General features: G+C 28.3%; 1 protein-coding gene across 1 annotated transcript in view; it reads left to right on the top strand.

Moving 5' to 3' along the window:
* The window catches only part of futsch, a 281,615-nt gene that overhangs the window by 7,980 nt on the left and 249,587 nt on the right, over positions 1 to 24,048 (top strand). Inside the window, exon 2 of the mRNA XM_075374191.1 lies at positions 11,575 to 11,719. Within this exon, the coding sequence (XP_075230306.1) occupies positions 11,584 to 11,719 (136 nt within the window). The 5' untranslated portion in view covers positions 11,575 to 11,583. The remainder of the gene's footprint in view (positions 1 to 11,574; positions 11,720 to 24,048) is intronic.

The following is a 24,048-nucleotide window of genomic DNA, read 5'->3' as shown; positions in this document are numbered from 1 at the left end:
CTGCTATCAGGTAGTGGCTGATGTTTCTGTTGCTCAGTTTCTCCACAACAGTCGACCGTGGCACGCTATTGAAAGCATTACGCACAATTAGGAGAACCAAGTAGTAATTTCTACACAGATTTTACGAAATTACGAACTAAGTCAGGGGACTTAGTTCGTAATTTCGTAAAATCTGTGTAGAAATTACAACTATATTTCCCTTTGTTGTATATCCATTTGAATAGAAATTTATTTCTATATGTATTCTAACAAAAAGATCTTACAATTGATAGATTAAAAACCATTTAATAATTTTGTCTAATGATCAGCTAAATTTAAATTAGTAAACAACTCGAACAAAAGACTAATCTTACTAAATGTTGGTGCAATGGCTAGTTCTTGGATATAATTTTTTCTCGATTATTTTTATAATTATAATTTTGTAAATTTTCATTTTTCCTAAGCTCATGTATTAAAAATAATTTAAAAAATTTATTTTAAATGGTATTGAAATTGTATTTTTCTTTAAATAGAATTCTGGATCTTAACCTCGAATCCACAATGAAAGTTAATAAACTTTCAAGATAAAATTATGCCAGCAGCTTTGCTTTAATTTATTCATCTTCATTATTAAAAGTTTTGATTTTCCTGATTTATTGAATAACAATTAAAATAAATTTTTCTTATAAGAGTGAGTTATACATTCTGCTCTTGTTGTGCAATGTCACCATCAGAAGACTTTCTTTGTCATGTTATGTAAGCAGAAGAAGGATAATTGAAAATAGAAAATTTTGTTTAAGCAAAGAAACCCTAGAATCTTCGTGAAACATACAAATGCATAACACTCAGATTGAATATATATTTATAAATTATGATATAATGAAACCGTTTTCATAATTACTCTTAATTTATTAATATTATCTTAGATGATACATTATTTCTTTATGTCACCGGTAATGTTCGGATTCACGAAAATCTGCCATAGGATTACTCAACCAGTCTGCTAACACTTGAAAATTCTTATTAAAAATTAAAGAATAAAAGAGAAGAGCGCTAATTCGGTTTGGACTTTGTCTGGCTTACCTGTAACTTGATGTAATAAAATTATAATTGAACTGCAATTTAACGATGTTTATCTCTGCTGGATTAAATTGATTAATGTCTAAGTAAGGATTAAGATTTATTCCCTGAAAAGAAATTTTATTTGATTTTTGAGTTACATTTATACCCAAATGTAACGCCATAGTATTTTGTTTCACTTTTTTAAATCATTAGACTCTTATGTTGGATTTGTGAAAAATAAATAATTTATATATTCTCTGTGTAATAAGAATGAATTCCAAAATTATTTCTAATCAAAATTATTTTGGTTAGTAAGTTCGGTTTTAGTTTAATTTCGGTTTATACTGATGAAGTATGTAAGTTAGTAAGTCGATAAACATAAAAAAACATGATTACTCTGGCAATTTTACGTAATGTAAGTAACATATTGCAAATACTATAATGCCGGAAATTATATTTGAAATATAAATTTCTTGTTTTGGCGTGCATTTTTCTATGGAGTTTATTTTATATGATACAGTGTCGGAAAAATCCCTTTAAAAAATATGAGCATTGTTGTTCAGGATGTTATTTTTTATTAAATTAACGTAATATCGTATTTTATACAGTATATTTTTATTTTTAAAGTTCTAGAAAATAACTACTTATTTTTGGATTGAATTTTTCTACACGTATATCTCATTTGTTAGTAGATGTTAGTGTAAAGAAAATTTATTATTCCAACTTAACAAAAAATAAACAAAACAATGCTTTTAGTACTACGTAACCTTACGTAATGTTACTTTCTAAAATAGCTGAAAATTTTCTTTAATCGATGTTTAATGTTAATTATTGTTTAATTCAATATACTGGCACGTAACAATTGATCTATATGATAATTTGTCTTATCTTATTTATACTGTCTTATATCTACATAGCACGTTGATGTAGATTCTAACTGTGTGGATTTCTGTAGGTTTGAGAATCAGTAGGATTACTTGCATAATCCAGGATTTTAATATTTTTCCCATCGCAAAAGGGTTACAAATCCGTTTCAAATTATTTCAATAGGGTCCAGTGACAACACAATTAAAAGACTCATAATGATTTAAACATAAACTTAATTAAGTTTGTATGAGCTAAGTTATATAATTTTATTAAAAAATTATGTGAATTATAAACGTTAAATAAAAAATCGACAAAGTTAAAATTATATGAATTAATTTATAAATAAAATATATGAGTAAAGTTTGTTACACCCATAAGTTTATTTATCAAAAGACTTTCTCTGAGTATAATATGTAAATGGGTAGATACTATTTCATCTATATAATTTTTTTGTTGGAATTCTCAACTAAGCTGTCGGAAGAAAAAACCGCTATACCCCTCCCGGATGAAAGGACTCAGAAGAAATGGCCTTAAAATAGAAAAAAATGATATGTTAAGCAAAACTCATTAATTTTAGTAACACCATTTTATGAACTTTAAAAAATATATTTTTTTAGATAGCATTAAATAAAATCACTTTGTTTTCACAAATACATTCTTTTAATGAAAATGTGTTAAGTTGTAACATAAAACTTCACGTAAACCACATTGACAAACCAAACTTACAGAAGCAATAGGAAGGTGACAGGATTATGTGTAAGTAAATTAATCACTTCAGCAAAGTTAATTTCAGCTATATTGTATAACGAGGAGAACAAGATGTTACATAAACTTCTTTCTGAAGTCTATAATTTTAAAGAAAAGATAAAGACGTTTCCGGTACTGAACATTCATCAAAATGTGCAATGTTATGTATGTATATTTACAATTTTACGCTTAACTTTACATTACAACTTCTTAAAGGAGTTAAAATATGTTTTTTCAACAAAATAAATTTTAATTGGATATTTTTCTTTTTTTTTCATCAAATATGTTATTAATTTAAAATAAAATATTGATTTTAGTAAATAATATTATACAAATCTAACCACTTTGCTAAAGCTTTTTTAAAAAGTTTTAAATATCTTGCGTTCATTTCTATATTTATTCCAGATAGAAGAGTCCATTACTTATTACCGATTTTGCACTGGAAGTTATATGCTGCAACAAAAATTAGTTTCCTTTGAAACATTTAGAGTCAACTGAGAACTGAATCATGCTTCGCAAAGAAAAATCCGTAGCAATACGAGAATAAAGTGATTTGGATTATTTAACAACTCTAAATTCCTACCTCCACTGGAAGATAACATAATTACACTCACAATTAACGTGGTTATGATACGAAATTGTAATTAACTTTAATCTTCTAACATTTAAGAAATAATTTACATTGTAAATGTTCACACAAAGTGAAGATTAGAGTCAGTTATATTTTCGAATTTTACATTTTGAAATGCAAAATTTTATCTCAGACTGTTAAAAGAAAAGCCACAGCCTATGATAACTAAAAATGTATAACTCATTGAAATTGTGCACTCATGAAATTGTATTTATTTTTCACATTTTACAGTTTAAAATTCTGTGTGAAAATAACTAAAAAACGATAATAATGAAAATAATGATTAGTAAAAAAAGAGAAAATATCAAGCGCAACAAATATGATGGAGGGGAGTAAACATTATAAGTTGAAAAATTCAGTCTTTATTGTGTGAGAGTACAAAGTTTGATCAGATTTATTACCCAAGTTCTGCTGCCTCTGAAGCAGCAGTACGCAGATTTATTTAATAGCAAAGGTTTTGAATTTTTCAACAATAATTTGATCCATCTGTTATTAAAATTACTGTACCGAGAATGACAAATATTATTTATAAAGAGTGTTGGAGGAAGATATCCTTAGATAAAAGTCTAACGGACAGAAAAAACCAATTTTTTTTAAAAGTTTAGAGGTAATAAGAAAAAGAAAAGTAGCCTAACCGTTATTAAATCTGAGTTCTCAAAATCAAACATTACTTAGCTTGGCCGTTTTTTAATCGCATTCTACCAAAAAGTTAAACAAAGATTTTTAGAAAATTATAAAATCACTTCTATATAAGAAGTCGTGATCTCAAGATAAAAAAAAATTGCAAAAGTTTTAGTTTATTGTCTACAAATTTTTTTATTTTATCAGTATAAAAATAAATTGAACAGTAACTGATTAATGACATGTGTGCTGTTTGAGTGCAATCTAAGCTTTAAGTTAGAAAAATGTAATTTTATTCAAAACAAATTAAAACGTGAAACAGTAAAATTAGAATTTAAAATCTTGAATTATTACTTTTAAATAAAATAATTTTGTTAGAGTATAAAAATTAATTGAAAAGAATATTAATCTGGGAAAAATCCAGTAATTTAAAATAAAATTTTCTTTCTAGCGAATGTGAAAAGCTGCAATAAAGACATTCACTTCTTTTTTTCTTTTATGAAAATAAGCTGCTGTTTTTATGTTTAAAGTTTGTTAATGAAACTTTCGCAAGGATACACCAAAATCACTGTATAAAAATCGCGTCATAAAATTAAATCATTTATGTCGGTCGTTTTGCCTGCCTGCTTAAGAGCACCCTTTAATACTTAAAAGAAAGCTTAACAGTAGTTTTATAAGGGAAAAAAAGAAAGGAGGAAAGCAGGAAATAGATGTGTACTAAAATTTTATACGATATTTTCCCATACCTTAGTGTAATAAACTTACCCAGTTCACTGAGAATGAATTCAGCCATCCCTTTTAATATGATATAATACCACAGCAAAAACCATTATCTGTTTACACAGTGTACTACAATTTAAGTAAAGGATTATTATTGCAATCTAAATTACAAAAATACTGTATTAAATTATAACTTGAATCCTGCGTATTATATTTACATTTAGTTTCACTAATAGCTTATGCATAAATAAGCCATAATATCAGAGCTCTTCGTTCTTTACCGTATTCGTAAGCAGATGTTTACGATTAAACAACAGTTGAGGTAAAGAATTCAAGAACATCTCTTCACATCCTGACTGGTAGAAAATAAATATTTTTTGCCACTCTTGTCTTTTTGATGAGTGAGAAAATTAGCAGCAAGTAAGTGAAGAAAATTTTAAGCACCGACTAAAATTATAAATTGAATTCTGTACATCAGATATTATTCTTCAGTGTTAATGATTGTATGTTTTCGCGTACTCATAGGGACTTAAATTTCTAAGAAGTAATAAAATGTTTATTTTTTTGCGGTATGTTTTAAAACTTTATGAAGTATATTGAAATAGGTTATCCCAAGATATTTTTAGTGTTTTAATAAGTGAAGTTCTCCATTTAAATTAATTTCTGTACTGTCAGTTCCAGAGATCCTAATGGTGGCAAAATTAAATTAAAAATTAAATACAAATAGGTATTTCATGTACATAAGTAAACACATAGTAGAAAAAAGTGATTTTTAGCCAGTATGTACGTAGTAGTTTATGTAGTGTAATGTGTATATAAAAATTGTGTATACGTTATACAAAAAATGAGTACATATTCTGTTCAAAAACGCTAGTTGTATTTTACGAAACAATCATTTGAAAACAGAGGTTGAAAGTTAGTAAATTAATTCACACACTAGACAAAAATTAACTATTTTCACTGAATAAGTTGTCTTCATGAAAAAGTAACAGAATAGGACAAATATTAAATCCTATTAGGAATTGAAAGCAGAGAGTATAATCAATCAAGAACAATACAGTTGCAGACATAACAGGAAAATGACGTAAGTTAATGAATTCATTAACAATCATTTTACACTTGCCGACGACGTTCTTTTGTGTCAACGTTTCTATTGTATTCAATAACCAAATGCTTCTAAAAAATCCGATTCCATAAACAGATTATATGAATGATGTTGTGTGTGCGTAATAGAATACGGGTGTGGGTACATGTAGGTACTATGTGTGCGGAAATTTCTATCAGTTCGATTAAATATCGTCTTTGCTGTGGCATCAAAACGTTTTGAACAAATAAAAAAAAATATATATAACATCCCCGAATTGAATGTATAATGATTTTAAAAAAATCAAGTATTGTAAATTCTGTCTCTAACGTAATAAAAAAAAGTTATTAAATAGATAAAACGTAGTTTTTAATGGAATTTAATTGTGTTAAAAGAAGAAATACTACAACGCTTTTCCTTCCTTTAGAAAATAAAGCAGCCTGCAGTAAAGTAGAATATTATTGAAGGTTAGTTATAGTTTTACAACTTATATGGTTTCACATTACGTTACCTAAGCCGTTAGAGGGCTTTGCACCCTTTCCCTCTTATTTCGCAAGCTTTCACTACATCACAATGATGAGTGTGTAAGGCTGACATAGCGTCTGTGTAAATAAAATACACGTTAAGTTTTGAATGTATTTCTGTGAGTAATATTTTGAAGAGACCTTATTATATGCTGAAATGAATTTTTAAAGTATGGTGTAATGCTCAAGCTCACGTAAAAATTATTTATTTTTGTAGTATTTACATAACGTTTTATTCATATCGGACAAAAATCTAATCTTTAGAAATATGTATATGGTATCATTCTGAAAATAAAAAAATGTTTTATTTTCATTATGAGGTAAAGCATTGGTAATACTGTATTAATTTTGTAAAATACATGCAAAAATATACATAACTTTAAAATCCAGATCAGTTTTTTAATCTTTAACAGGCTCTTTATTCATTACCACACCTTTTCGGAATCAAGATTCAAACGTATATGATAAAAAAAACAAACATATACAGTAAAAAACACAAGTAATATAACAGTAATTACTGTATATAACCGCAACCGATTATTACATTATTATTAACTTATATAATTATTATTTTTATTCTATAATTTTTATTTACCTCTCATTTTAAACATGAAATAAAGTAATTCAATAAATAATTCGGTGGAACACATATAATATTCCTCATAGGTATGAATTAAGCATTAACATATCACGTTAAAAATATGAATATTACGGAATATTAATTTTATAACTAGTATGAAATGCAAATAACATTTTTATCAGCCGATAAGATCGATATTTTTCACCCAAATTGTTGAGTTAACTCATTCAGCAATTATTTCTAACTTCTTATCTCGTTCAAATTACTTAAGGAAATGAAACCTTGTTAGATTTTATGAGAAAGGAGTAGGCGTTTATTTTTTATTTTTTGTGTGATGCGAGTATTGTATTTGAACGTACTAGTAATTATTAATGTATTTCTCAAATATCATACTATTTATAACATTAATTTAAAACAACATATGATGTTGAAAGGTGTTTTTTCTCTTTTTTAATAAAAACCTGGAGAATAATTCTAAAAAAATTAAATTAATCCGTGAATAAATAAAAAGTAAAATATCATCCCCGAAATGAATATACAATGATTTAAAAAAAAAATTGTAAATCCTGTCTCTGACCTAACAGAAAGAATTTATTATTGAATTGATAAAACTTAGTTTCAAAAGAAATTTAATTGCATCTTTAAATAAAATTTAAATTAGCATTTTTATTTAGTATTAAAGTTTTTAAATTTCCTATCATATTTTAACGTAACTGGACCTTAATTGTCAAATTACTTGGTTAAATTGAAATATAAAATGGAGATTCAGCCACAAAGTTAGTGTTTGAGCTGTCTGTTTTACTCTCATAAATTATTTCCACACCTGGTTCAGTCTCCTTTGTTGTTTTAACTACCCTTTTGGAATAATAGTAATTTTCAATTTAGTACCTTTAATTAGCTCTTATATTCCTTAATAAATAACCAATTTTACCTTGAAAGGAAAAAATAAATAGGTAGAGAAACGGTATTATAAATAATAGCCCTGCCATTATATAAGACAAAGTAGTTCATATTAAGGCTTAAATTTCATAAAATTAAGTGAAGCATAATTCTTATTACAGGTTTAATAAATTTTAAGCAACATTCTGAGTCCTTTAAAACTTAATTTTCAATTTCATAAGGTAGCATTTATATAATGGACATATATTGTGGAAAATCTTTCCTTATTTACAGAATTTTTTCCTTTAGCTTAACTTCTCATTTTCTTGGTCTTAAAAATATACTTCTAAATTGTATGGAAAAATAATATCGATTAAAAAATCATTACCCGTAGAAAAAAAAATGGAAAATTGGACTTTTAAAATGCTTTAAAAACTGCCGTAATGATTATTCCCACATATGACCAATAAATTACTTATGTCTATGTATAGACATAAGTCTTATAGTCGTAGTCTTATGCCTATGTATAAATATTTAGTATATATTGTCAGTGCTGACGTCTGTAGCATCGAAATCAGTTACTACGAGTACACTTATTACGGTCTATCAATGTTGATGCATCTGAACGTCGTTTTTTCTGTTATAGATTACAAATAAAATTTTAAAAGAATTTAGTAGATACAACAATAAAACTAACTTTAACGTCATACAAATTAATACCCATTGTTTAACATATGTTAAATAAAAAATACATATTAATCTTTACACATTTTTTAATCAGCTATATTTCACTAATTTGCTTCACCCGTACGCTCTTCTCAATGGCTGATCAAATAGCAAATAAATTTCTTCCGCATATTAAAGCGCATTGTTACACTATTTATATTGATTAACATTTCTGTAGGATGACGTAACAAAATCTGTACCTCTATGTATTTCAACGATTCGCAGGATACAAATCCTGTATTTCTCGATTTCATCATCTTAGCCAACAAAGATTTTTACTTATCTTTCGTATTTAATCGATTTTCATTTTATTTACTGCGTTAATAAATACTTCAGATCCATTGGATTTAAAAAAATCAAGCTAGGCCGACGAGTGTAGAACAGTTCTGTTGAGGTTCAATTTTTTTTATGTATTATTCCATGTAAAAGTACAATATTTTCAAAGGTAACGTTAACTTTCTCAAACTCATTGTCATTTCTAAATCATTTGATTGTTATATATTTTTATATAAATAAAAAGTCTAAAAAATTACCCATTCATTAGTCCTTCAGTTTCATGAAATAAAAAGCCTCCAATCGGAGTAATTTCACGAACAGAAAAAATACAAACTTCTGACAACTAATCCAATTTTCATACGTCCTTCTCCATACAAAAAAGATAAATTATAACTTAAAACTATAACTAAAAATTTAAAACTAATCCAACTAACTAGTATAACTTTCAATTTCAAAGCTGAAACATATCGAACTTCTTCTGATGTTTGTTTAATTTTCTCTTGATAAGATTACAAAGCAGAAATGCTGTAAATGTATGTAATAATTCACCATTTTGCATTATTATTTTCTCAGTTATAAGAATTTAAAAATAATTAATGAAGTTCTTTCAGTATCTTCTACCATCAGTTTGTAACTAAAATAATATTCTGACTACGACTTGTCAGAGAAGATAATATTAAACTTTGATTTTCTTTTATAATATTGTTTGTGCAGTACATGGCGATATGTATAAATATACATATTAAATATGTATATGTACATATTAAATATGTATATATATATATTTATATATATATATAAATACACTCGTATATTAGTACATTCATTTTGATTACGTGAATAAGAGAATATAATTAGAAACTTAAAAAGTAATCGTTATTACGAAAAGTTATTAGATCAGAAAAGCTGTTTTAAAATGATTGCAGCTTGACCTGGTAAGCAGGGAAGCAGTGCAGTATAGTAACAACGGATAAAAGTGTCCCCTTAACAACTTCGAAATGAAGCATCTTAATTGCAAGATTTGTTTTACGCAGGAAAATCTGTTTTAAAGTATTTCAACGTACTCATTACACATCAAAGTATACTTACGAATATAAAACATGTTTATTAGTTTAAACTAAAGCTTAATTATAACTATATCTTCTCAGTCACTTTATTTAGCGTTTAACATCTTTGCCAACATAATAAAGTTTAGTATTTCAATTCATAATAACGGTAAAAGGTTGAGAGTTCTCCTCTTTTAATCAGCAACAATTTGTCTTTAACATATTCAATTTACTACTAAAAAGTATGCTGAAGAAACGTACTCTTGTTGGAGAAAATTTTAATCTAAACCAGATTATTTCGTATGGGATGCGTAAAAAAAAATTAATACGAGTATATGCCCTGTTAAATAATTTTAACTTAATTTCATAGATATAATAGATTGTTTTGGACGATTGGTTTTTCATTCTTTGCAATTACTCAAGTAGAAGTTGTTATATGAAAATTTAAAACGTATCAGCTGTTTTATTTTCTTTAAATTAAAACGGCTGATAGTTCTGTATATGTATGGTAGTATAATATAAGCATAAATTCTTGCTGGAATAAGGCGTCAAAAAGATAACGTTTTTTTTTTTTAATTTTAAAGAAATGTTTCACTATTTAGATGAAACTACAAGAGTTGACAGAAAAATGATAACACATTAAGATAGTAAGATAAGATCACTATCGAATTTTATATCACTTTCGTAATTGTAAGATGTATAATGATCTCTCTCACAGTAATCCCATCTATAATAATTATTAAGTATTAATGGATTAATATGCTTTTTATTAACGGATTAATACAATATAATGCATTAATGGATTTCAGCATTAATTTTCCTTCGACGGAATATATATAACATGGGTAGAGTAGCTGAATTGTCGTATATTCATCAGTGGTCATTATAAAAACTAAAACTTAATACCCGTTTGCTGATAAAAGTTTTACAAAAGACTTAGAAATTTGAAGGGAAATAATTATAACTTATTTTCCGCTTATGTTTATAAAATTTTAAATAGAAATATTTTTTCTTAGCTGTTTTTAATTCGTTCTTGGTTTTCTTTCACGGTTTGCGTTTTTTAGATAACATTTTGATTAATGAATTTATTTAGAGATGTAGAATCAACGGAGAAATGTTTATTACGCATTAAGAAAACGTTTACAAAGAAATTTAATTAAAACAAGATTTTTTTACATTTACCGTTTATAAATTTTTCCTCGTACACCGTGTAACGTCACAACTATTACAAGTAAATGAAGGTAGGATTACAATAAATTTTTAATATTAATTAAAATAGATTTCAGTAAACTTGTTTAAATTGTAAACATTTTAATTATTTAACGTAACTTATCGATCTCTAGTAGAACGTAAGGACAGATTTCCTCCAACTATGCTCGAGTTGAAAACGTGATAAGTTTTTATATAAAAAAAAAAGCTGGAATTAGACTAAAGAAAACAAGTATATAATAAAATATTATTTAATGGCATTTTCTACATAATTCTATTTTTGCTAATTCCAACTCGTGTAAAACCACAGTCCGAGTACTTAGGACGAGGTGGTAAAATAGTCTTAAAAGACAGTATACATACAGTTCTGTAAGTTCTCCGTTGAAAATTTATTTCTACAAATTTATATATAAGTATAAATTGGTCTTTACCATCTCTATTAATATCTATAATTACGTTATTCTTTCCAAAAAAAAAATTAATAAAAAAAATAATTATTATTATTATTATTTTAATTTTAATAATAATATTATTATTGCAGATATTTATTTATATATTTAAGAACGCTTTGTTTTGTTTTTATAAATAACATTCTCTATATTTATCTTTTATATGTGTTATAGGGGCGGGGCATGGAGGGCAGTGAGGCAGAGGGCTCCGCTCCTGGGGCTCCTCCCAGCCCACTGTCAGGGGGCTACTTGCTCATCGTCCTAGGAGAGCCCTACTCCGCCCTACATAAGGGACAAATTCTTCGCAAGATTCAGAATGGTAAGTAACTGCATATTTTTTAATTTTCATTTGTTAAATAAGTGTTGAAAGGTTTTATCCATGATTTTTTATTGCATTCAAGTACCGAACAATCGAACTAGAATTTTTTTAATTTCATTTTACTTCGAATTAGTATCACATAAAATTTAATTTTACTATAATTAAAATTTATACTACACACATATTATAAATTTTCACTAATCTGTTTTAAATTACGTATAACAGTTTTAATACAACTATTATTTTGCATGCAACATACTGCTGCACTACAGAAGGGGGCATATTAAATTGTTGCATTACACTATCTGTAACAGTATTTGTTGCGTGACACATGTAAAACACCTGAGGAAGAGGTTGAAATCAGAATTCCTTTTTCTAAAGGGAATGACACACTGTACAGACAGTCCCTGTGGGAAACAAAGTGAAGATCTCATATCTTCTGTGTTTCAGTTTGATGGTGGGCAGATATGCAACCACACACTTGGCTCGGTGAACAATGAAACGGGAAATTATTTTACTTCTAACTTATTTCTTACAATTCCTTTTTCTAAAATATAGCGGAAAGGAGTAATGAAAGTAAAGGAGAGTAAGTAACAAATCTCTTACAACACCGTAAAGTTCTGATATGATTGCTTAGCATTATATATATCTTTTTAACAAAGACAGATGAAACCATTTTTAATAAACCTATATGGAAAAAATATAGTATTAAATATCCTCAAATTAAAACACACGGAAATTTTTTAAAATTAATTTTACTTTTATTCAATTATCTGCACTAAGTAGAGCCAGTAGTCTAGTATAGGTTCAGACTTCTAATTGAGTGACTAATTCTGTTTATCGAAACGGAACAGTAATTAATTATGTTTATGCTTTCGTTCAGTGTAATTAGCTACAAAATTTGTGGGTATCTCTCATAAAATAGTTACTCCTAAGTTTTGTATAGCCACTCTCAAGGTAATAAATATCCTATGCCATGTTTACTAAACAACGTGAATATTGAAGTAATTTCACGTTGTCTATTTCAGTGCGTCAAACATGTTGTTCACCATTAGTATGCCAAGCACATGAATTTCAAGAAATATTTCGAGCTAATAGTTTTAACTTCTGTCTGTTCACCGAAAAAAACTAGTTGTGTAGTGAATATCATTGTTTAGAGAAAACTAATCTGACTATTGCCTTTTGTCTCTGAATGCATCACACTCATGTGTGATGCATACAAAGACAGCTATTTAATACAAAAACAGTTAATTTATACAATGATAGCTATTTAATATCTCTTAACTTTGACTTACAATTACGAATCGCAAATAAAATGAAAGAGTAAATTTCGAGATATGAAATCAGAGAAAACGTTTACAGTTTTTCCCTAATAAGTTTCAATGTGAACACTTTTCGTCACACGCCACACCTCCAACCGATATGAGAGTCCGTCCCATAGTTTAACAGTATAGTAGAGACAACTTTTTAATTTTGTAACTCTAATTGGCTAGATCAATAGCCAGCAGGGGCACAACACAAGAAAACCATAAAACTTCAAATGAAAAATTCCCATGGAGTCAGACCAAGTGACCTTGGAAGCTACGGCAAACAACCTCTGATATCAGGTCCATACCAAACGATCAACATGGGAAAAATTCATTCAATCGATCCCTTTCGGAGTTATGCCAGTGCGGAGGTGCAACATCTTATTTCGAAATAAAACTTTCTGGTTCATCTTGCAGTTATGAAAAGAGCCATTTACACATCATATCCAAACAACTAATTCCTCTTACGTTTACTTCAGCGAAAATAACGGCCCATAAACTTACTGTCGAGATGTTGCATAGAAAATATTTCATTTTCGAGAGTCCCTTTCGCACTGAAAGAGTTAATGGGGATTTTCTGATCCGATATATAGACATTATGTGGGTTAAATTTTCCAGTAAGATGAAATATTGATTCGTCACCAAACACAGTACGATCAACAATGTCGTCATCTTCATGCTGCGACATTTCGGTTGAGCGAAGTTGGCACGTACTGCGCAGTCGGTTGCACAGCCGGCAGCAGTTGTAAACGGAAGCATATATTAGCGTTTTCTTAAAACATTCCACAATGTCATCATCAGCTTCGCTAGTTCGCGGCTTCTCTTCCTAACAAATATTTTTAACGCTTCGCATAAACTCTGTCACGTTCAACATTTTCTTCAGAAACCCTTGGACGTCCCGTTCACAAATATCCGTGATTGCAACTTGATTATGCTATCGACTAATGTTATTGTCACTTGCAGATATTAAACTATCTATGGAATGCAGTCTGAACTGTAACTATAGATCTACATTTATTAAATTGAAAACCTCAGAAGTTTTTCCGTTCAGGGGTCACTATCTTTACTAATGGCGCTTCAAGTGTTAAGATGTAAAATCAATTTACAAGTATGCGCGCAACTAAAACTGTCCTTTTTTCTCTTTGATTATAGCTTTAAATCAACTCTGTTCTTCTCATCCAAGAGATTTTACAATTAATTAAAAGCCCCCGACACCTTTTTTGAACACCCATATTACAGTTTTTAAATAAAATAGTGTGCCTTTAGAGTTGCCAGTGTTTCTGTTCTTACTAATAATTATTTTCATTGACTTATACATTATTTTATTACTTTATTACGTAATAATTATTACGCGTGCACACGAACGCACGCATATACCGAATGGCTGAAAAGTAACTTGCACCCCGTCTAACCTTTATAATTAAGAAAACTGGATGCGGTTTGTGGCATTCTTCCTTGTATTAAGGGGCTACTTCAATGAACGTATACTTCATTATTTTTGATTTTTAGTCGGAGGGTTGGCGGAAGCAACTCAAAAATTTCAAATGGTAACTTGAATGGTAACATAATTTCAAATGGTAACTTTGATGATATCGCCACATAAGCTTAAAGCTTGTGAATGGGATATGAAAATTGAATTTTTTAGCGTATGAAAAATGACATGCCTGACCGGGGGATTCGAACCCGGGACTTTCAGAAGAAAGACCGAGGCGCTACCACTCCGCCACGGAGATCGGCGGAATGGCGGATCTGTGATTTGAAAGAGTACGATGAAATGAAAAAATGTAAAATTAAAATTAAAATTAAATTCTCATTTCCAAACGAAAATGACAGCAAACAATGTGTTTGTTTCAGAACTGCGGTTGTATGTTCCCCTTTATTATTTTTTTTGTTATTTGAGTTATCCCCATTCTCTTTTTGGAAATCTTCTTCGATAAGATAAGCTAACTCCGTAAGCCCTAATTTAGAAATATTTGGCCTTCAATAGGTAGGCGGTGAGCAGGAGTGGCTCAAAAACGTTAAATGGACATATAGTCATATGATATCTTGTTTTAAAGTTCTTTGTGAGACAAGCAAAACAGTATCAAAAAAATTAAATTCTGACTATTTAAACCAAAATGGTGACCACGAATGTTATATTACGTTAATTAAAAACTTGAAATATTAATTATTACAATTTTTTAAACACTTTTTATTAAAATTACAATCTTGAAGAATCTTTTAAGTAAATAACAGTTTGCAATTTAATTACTTTCCATGTGTAATTAATTTTGGGTTGTACTTAAAAAAAAGTCTTTATTATCTCATGAATTAAAAATACCGCAAAATAAAATTATAGTTAAAAAATGTTATTGCTTCTCACATTAAACGTTCAAACTGCCCTCCCTATTCCTCCATGCAATACAGACGATTTTCGAAATTGTCTCTCACATTGTAAAAAGTTGCTGGTGAAATATTCCTACATTCTATATTAATGCGTTCCCTTAATTCTTGGCTGTGAATCATAAATGGTTGATTTTAATGACCTACAAGAAAGAATAAAGGGGATTCAGCTCAGGTGACCTGGCTTGCCATTCAATGCTACCACGTCGACCTATTCAAAAATTTGAAAAGTGCTGGTCCTACGCATTTCTCACGTTGCGAGCATAGTGCATAGGAGCTCCATTTAAATGACAAAACACATCTCTCATGAATAAAGGTTGTCCGTTTGATTTACGAATTATCTCAATAAAATTTTGAGAGCTGAAATTATCTGATTGTTGAGCAAGGTACAGTATAAATCACCCTCTAAGTTACCATTAATGACAGTGCAACAGTGCAAAAAGTGAGTCCCCTATTACTCCAGCTTTAATCACTCTGAATGCTGGTACAACTTCCAAGATATCACTAAAAGTTTTTTTGAGATCAGTACTTACTTTTATGTCTGTTAACAATCCCCATATAATGTAAATAAGGTAAACAATATGTTGAAGTAAACAATATGTTGAAGCAAAAACTAGTTCTTGTTGTTAATCTGTGTGTCAAAATTTCACTGAATTAAACCATTCTATCAAAATCATTTTCAATAAGTTCTTGTACTAATTGAATCTAGTAAGGATGGTATTTATGTTGTTTTTTTTAATACTTTCTGCACTGACCACATACATAAATTATTATTTCGTGCAATAGTTCTTGCAGAAATTTTTGCTAATATTCTTTTTTCTATAACTTCATCTGTACTGGATCGGTCAGGCTTTTTAAATCTATAAACTACCAGTGCTTGAGATTTTTCTATTAAATCTATGAATGCGATCCGGGGAATTCTGTGATTTTGCTGCCTTGCATTAAATGTATTAGCTGTTCCTTTGTATGTTATTATTTCTCCAAATAAAAATATTATTTCTCTTTCTTGAACTGAGAAAAACGTTTTTTACCTGTGAATTTTTTCGTAGAATATGGTTTTTTACTTAATTTTAAAAATAAAACCAGGTTAAACTTTTTTAATCTTAAGTTTTTATTTATTTTGATTTCACTAATCTTTTTTATATGTTGATATTTAAATTTTGTATTTTTTTAATTTAAATTGTTTAAGCTTACTAATAAAAAAAACACAAAACTTCAGCCAAAAATAACACTAATCCAGTTACACTTCACCTCTGTTAGCTATTTATCTCAAAATCAATAATGAATATAAATTTTTTTTAAATGTAGTTTACCTTTGTTTAATTGTTGATGAGCTGCTGACGTTGCCAACTTAAGAAATAAAAATTACCTTCTTAAATGTTTTTAATAAATAATATTTTATTGTTAAAAAATGAGAAAATTAATTATAATAATTATTTAATTATTTTTAAATTCAAGACTAAAAATCAAAAAGCATGAAATATACGTATATTGAAATAGCCCTCAATACAAGGAAGAATGCCGCAAACCGCATCTAGTTATCACAATTATAAAAAAAGTTAGACGGGGGTAAAATTTACTTTTCGTCTACCCGGTATACACATATATACCCGGTATACACTTGTGAATAAAAAAAGTTTTAGTTTTCAACAATTTCTTAATATACATGTAGTATTATAAAATATAGTCTGCTATATTATAAGGAATTCAAAATAACTTAATCAATTAGTTTTTTAGTATTAGTAATTTATTTATAGAATAAAATTTCATTACGTACAAATATTTGTGTTTGTATTTCTTTTAGAGTGCATGATTTAAAATGTAACTTATTTTCATTTAATCAAATTAAATATGTACTGAACATTTACTTTAAATATTGCTAAATACATTATTTATATGCTTTTACTCCTATAACTATATGATTAATTGCAATTTCTCAATTTTTAATTTTTTATAAGACAAGTGAAACACGAAATGTGTATAAAACAATAGTTTGGTTTGCGTATTAAATTTTTCATCATTTATTAATGCTATCAAATAAACTGAGTAATAAATTAATATATAATTAAGCTTTATGTAAGTAGTAGAAAATCAATTTTAAGTTTTTAAATCTCAGAATATTGCAATTTTAATGTGACAAGTAAGAAGTATATTATCTTTATTAACTGTTCAGCAATGAAATAATCAAAATCCGCTTAAATCTGCGTAGATAGTTTTTGTACTTTCAGGTTTTACAGTTCTTTATTTTTTTGAAAATCTTGAGCGCATAAGCAGATTAAAGATTATATTGAGGTTCTGCCATGTGACTACTACAAAAACATGTTTTCATACTTCTTGTTTCTGATAATTCGGATTTTATGCGTTAAAACTAGCTAAAGCATTGAAAAATGTCAGATAGAATTATAGATGTTGATTTCAATTATTAATTGATATTTTAATGATTATTCTTTGATTATTCTTTTACAAATATAAGATTTCACCAGTTACTCAGTTTCATACTTTCTCACAGAAAAACGAATGGATTTTCTCTCTTTTCCTGAACATTACAAGAAAATATTACGTGTTCTTAAACTAAATATCAAAGAAACATATAAACGAACGTTAGATTAAATGAGATCAGTTAACGTAAAAAAAAATGATTGTTTCGAATTTCCCTAGTGATCAAAGACAATTACGATAAAATATGACTACTTCAGTTAATTTGTTTGATTATCCAATCTTTCTGATTGAAAATCCATATTTTTGCATTAACTTATTTTGTAATCAAAACAACCTTTCTAAGAACTACCAAATTTAATATAAAAGTGCTCCATTGCTTAAAAATTTGTTGAAAATAACCAAGAGACTTCATCAGTATTCAGCTCCACATGCTTTCGTTCAAGTTGCTTACGAAAGATAAAAATAGGTATTTCAACGCCCTACAAGAAGACATCCTGTTAATAAGGAAGGATCTAATAGGGCGCAACGTGTCAATCCTGACAGCTTCCTGTAGTGCCTCACCCGGCTTGGTAGTAATTCCGTCCTGCTTATAGCATAAACGTTTTCAACTTCTTTCCCCATCATTCCGTGAATACAAACGGTCGATAATCAAAAGTAGAATAACAAAGTGAATATACGCGGGGTCCCACTGACCGTCATCTAATAAACAACTTATACAAGACTTCAGAAAAAGAGATTGTAAATTTCATCCCTCACGTTTTTAACGAAGCAAGTACCATAGACAAGCAAGAACAAGTAAACTATATGTAAAATCAGCTTGCCTATTTCACGAGTAGTTTACAAAACTTATTTTTGGTAATAGTTTTTTTTTAACCTTTTAGTTACTTAATAATACAGCGAAATCATACAATTAAAAAATCAATATGTACTTTTGTCATTTATCCAAGATTTATATACACAGATAAAAGTGCATAAAAATATATATTTATATTGACAAATGTCAAATTATAATTACCCTAGAAAACAAAATATATTTTGAGTAAAAATGTTTGTCAGTGCCTGGTTTTTCCTTTTGTTTCCATAGTTTCTTATAGTACACTCTCTAATTCATTAATAATTGTGAGAGTGTTGAATAAGAGTTGTTTATCGGATGGAAAATAAGAAAACGATTTCAGTAACTACGGAAGTTGAAACATTTAATGAGCATTACAGCAATTTGAAAGAAAGATTTAGGAATAAGGGATAAGCAATGGGGCGCCATACTGGTGCTGAAGTATCCTCTACTTCTCTTATATTTTTTCTCCTTTTATAGTTGCTCTTTTTTTAGGTTTAAAACGAGGTTGCTTCCAGTAAGTAATTATGTAACTATCTTTTTCGTAGAATCAGTGTGCTTTAAAGAGGCTCATTGAAAACATCTAAATAACTGTTCTCTTTCTAATATGTGTATAAATTAAATTTTACTTAATAAAAAATTATAACCTAGTTATGTAATCCAACATCAACTTTAATACTAACTAGTGAAGGTAATGAAAGGTTAATTTAAAACACAAACTAGGACATTTATATAAAAGCAAAATTATGTTCCATAAAAGCTCTTAACATCAAGATATATAACAACAACCGTAAAAATGTTCTGTATAATAATCTATCTTTGCTCGAAAGATAATATTCTACCCCACGCATTCCTGCTACCTCACGTATTCCTACTTCTACCCAACGTATTTTTACTCATAGATCGCTACACTGTTGTCTGCTACCGTAGATATATTTAATAGCCATTTAATCTTCAAATTATCCATCTCTGGGAAAAAAAAATGATAAGCAGCCTTCATATTTACGATCCTCTTATAATCTACATGCAATATTATCAACACCGATCTTCTCTTAGAGCGGTGAATGAATTTTCCAAAGCCCGACAATATCTATGCCAATGAGTGCTCCGCAGCCACTTTATCGTTTAGAAAATTGATTGTATTAGACGATACCTAAATTTACGGATGTGAGCGGTTTTGTATCTGTCTTGTCATGCTTCTATCTCTCATTTTCAATGGATATGGTACAAACGAATACTTAAACCGAATTAGTGTGTAAAACGAAGATTCTTAGTGGCAGTTAACTAACATTTTCAGTGAGTTTCATAAAATCACCATAAGCTACCACCATGCAAATATTCTCTGGTATTTTATAATCGTTAAAATATTTTACAAAGTAAAATTAGTTTTTAACTAAACGTAAGCAAGTGGGAGGATCGTTAAGAAAAAATTAACTTGTACAGTCATAAAGTAGAATAGAAATTTTACTTTTTAGGTCTTTAATTGTGCTTTTCTTTGTCGAGTATCAAAATATCGAAACGATTATTTTTAATAAAACATCCTAAATCATACAGTAGTTCTAGGAAAAAATCAGTGATTTACATAGTTGCGTCTAAAAATTGGAATTCCATTTATCTCGTTATTTACGAACAAACAGCTAAGAAAGCACGGATAAGATTATATTGTATGCAAGCAGTTTACTGTACGTTACGTATGTACTGTACGCTTCAGTTTCTTAAAAAGATAAATGATAGTACTTTCAGGTATTATATCATCCATCTCATCTCTCTTGTTAAAATAGCCTAATAGATCACAGTAAAAAAAAAAAATAAAATAAAAAATGTCATTGTAACTTGTAATGCATTTTATGTGGTATACAGCGGCGACGTGTTGGAAAGAATAAAGAAGCCAAGTCTTTTTTCCTAGCTATCTTGAACCTGATGTCAAGCTAATTAACTAAAATAAACTATAACCGAATGGAGGATGCACATGCCTACCACGGCTCTTCCTGCTTTACTATAACGTGAGTGTAAATTTAGGTATGAGTACAGTCTAGGGAAGGGAACAAGCACAACTGAACCGCTTCCTGAGCTAAAAATAATGGAATAAATTAAACAAAAACTTCAGAAAAAATTGTAAGGGCTTAACACTATAATCCAACTAGAAAAACAGAAAATTAAATAGATCTCAATAGAAAATTAAATAGATCTTAATAGAAAATTAAAATGACCTATTGTAGCGCAAATAAGTTTTGAGTTTGGTGTTTAGCAAACTCGAACAGGCATTATCCTCCTGACACTATTGACTTCAGCTAAGAAGTAGGATTAAAGGCACCTTAAATTCTAGTTAAAAATTCCTTTTTATGCCATACGTAGTTTTCCTGTTCGTAAATTCAGTACCAAAATATTTTATTTTATTACATTATGAAGTTTAAAACAAATATTTTACTAGCATTCGAATTATTTACACTTTAATTCATTTCAATAAAATAATTTCTAATTCATTAAAATTAATTTATTGAGGTTTTTCAAATATTTATTCCCGTGAAAAAATAAAGCAAGTAATAAGATCAATGTTATTCCTTAATTTAGAATTTTTATATACACAACTACACATTAAGAAATCGCTACAAATACTTGAAAATGCTGACTTGCAATAAGTTTTAATGTCCCGATTTAAATATTTTTAGTATCATAAATACTGCGTAAATAAAGATATAAAATTAGAACTATTTTAAAACAACCATTTTCCGAAATACATGGAAATATGCTTCTAGAAGATCTTCCCAGAGCTATTAACGGTTCCTTCATCCGAATTTGAAAATACGAGTCTATCTACAACTCCACTAACGGAGCAGCCGTTTGTAACTTCAAAACGTAAGTAAAAAATAATAGGTAGTCTATAAGCCCAATTACAAGTTCTTCGAAAATAAGTCGTTAAGCCGCCAAACAGTTATAATCTTAGTTTACCGTAAAATTTTATGTTTACAGCAGGTACCATTTGAGAAGAACGGTAAGACGATTCATTTAATTTTCAAGTCAGACAGAACAGTAAGGTTTGGTTTTATTTTTTAATGTAGATCTTATTATAGCTAAGTCAAAATTTGGTTTTAATTAGAACTAGGAACGTTTAACAAGTTATGAATCCACTTCGTTAATTTTTTCCTAAAATTTTTAGTTTTGAAAATATTTCGTCCTGAAAACAATAACTCTTAGAGAGGTTATTACTTCTCTAAGAGAGAAAATAACTGTCTAATATTACGAATGTTTAGAATTAAAACACTGGCTTTCTGTCTGAAAAATTTCCTCACAAGTGTCCTGAAAACTGCTTAAAAGTTAAAATTCGCCTTATTACCTATTTCCTTAAATTTTTCTCTATAATAAAACTGAGGATTCTTTTTTGTTTGCTGAATCTGCTGTTTTGAAACTGACGTTGAGTTAAATAGTTGATGTCAACAAAGAACAGATATGTATAAACGTTTTTCTAGAAACTTTTATTAACGTAGAATATACTTTAGCGATAAAAAATCTTTAAAAGCGTTTGTATATCGGCAAAGTTTATTTAACGAGCATTTAGTAAGTTTTCCATGAGTTTTTAATGTAAAATATTCATAAATAATAATGATACAATACCAATTAACCTTTATTTAAATTTTTCTTATTGAAAACTCAACTTGATGGTAAATGGGGCTTTTCCGTATATATTTTCTTACTACTAGTGTCTTTGAATGTATATGTACATAACTGGAAAGAGAAAAAAAATAATAGTATTTATCCGTGGAATCTCATTTGATAAAATCTTCACTTTTATAAAAATAAAATATACATATTTAAAGGCTTACAAATTTTTGCCTGTATCTTAGGCTACTACGACTTTTGCTTTAATGGTTATACAATTTAGGTTGTACTAATCTCAGTAGTTACTCAAACCAAGGCTATTAAGTACTAAAATGATAAGGTGTTAATCCTATTTTTATTTTTTTCAAAAGTAATACTCTGTGCCTTTTTTGCTTGAATTTTTGATTTGTAAAACAAGGTTTTATCTTCTTAATGCGGTGAACTACTTTTTTCTGATAAAAATTAATGTAGATAGTTATTACAGTAGTTTCTGAAATTATTTTAACGTGCTTATGTCGTAGTTTACGATCCTTGTTACGATTTTTTTTTTCTATAAATATTTTACGTCATACACGTTGACTTGTTTGTCTAGTGAAGGTTAAAGCTTGCTTATACAATTAGATAAAAGCACCCACTAACCAATTAGTTCAAAATGTGCTCCAAGAATTAGTCATCAACATTGATGAATAACTATAACTATTGAAATTATATTAGTGGATATAACATTATATAAACGAGTACATATATATATATATATATATGTGCATGAATATATTTTTATATACACAATTTATGTACATATTAAATATATATTTTATTATATATTTAACGATAGTGCAGTTCACAATACCCGATATTCTTAATGTGCCTTATAGAATGATTTAAACACTAATACAATATTACGCATTGTTGATCAGCTGTTATTTTTTGCTGAGTTTAAAATAATAATCTTTCAAATAATTTATTGTATTTCTGTCGCTAAAAAAATGATAACTAAGTAATTGTTATTTAGTTAGTTTTATTTACAATCGTCGTGTAATTTTCAGATTTTTAAATGCAACTTTTAACAATAAATTTTGTTTTTACAAATTTTTCACATTATCAAAAAAGACGTCGTTTTGATTGCATCGATTTTTGTTTACATTGAATAAATACATTTGTGACAAATGTAGTAACGTACTGTTACTAAATAAAATTCGAATTTTTCTGTTGTTTTATTCAACTTACATCATTTGGTTCAAAATTATCTTTGCTCAACTAATACAACATAATAACTGCTCATACCTACAGATTCTTATACATCAGAAATTGTTTGCGCATTATTATTTTCTTTTTTAAATATTTCATTATACAGAGCCAAAGTTAATTTTTTTATTATAATTTACTCTTAACATGATGTTTTTTTATTATTAATAATTTCGATTTATAAAAGAAGGACTAGACTTGGTGGCCTTATGTTACTAAGGAATCCAGGGTCAGTGAATCTGTTTCTGTAATGAAGTGTAGAGGATAAAAATAATAAAGATTTTATCATATGAAATAGATGACTGAGGATGTAGGGAGGGATATATTAAGCAAATGATTGACATAAAATAGAAACGATTTGAAAAATATACACAGTAATATATATTGACGTAATGGTAGCATTTACCTTTCAAATGTAAGATTCTGGGTTTGAGTCATTAGAAATGTAAGATTCTGGGTCAGGCTCGTCATTTTTCGTACGCAACAAAATTCATGTTTCATAAAGTGATTGCAGTTATCTGGACTAT

This window comes from Lycorma delicatula, chromosome 1 (assembly GCF_047948215.1).
Source record: "Lycorma delicatula isolate Av1 chromosome 1, ASM4794821v1, whole genome shotgun sequence".
Taxonomy (NCBI): Eukaryota; Metazoa; Arthropoda; class Insecta; order Hemiptera; family Fulgoridae; genus Lycorma; species Lycorma delicatula.
This window is presented reverse-complemented; position numbering and strand designations above follow the sequence as displayed.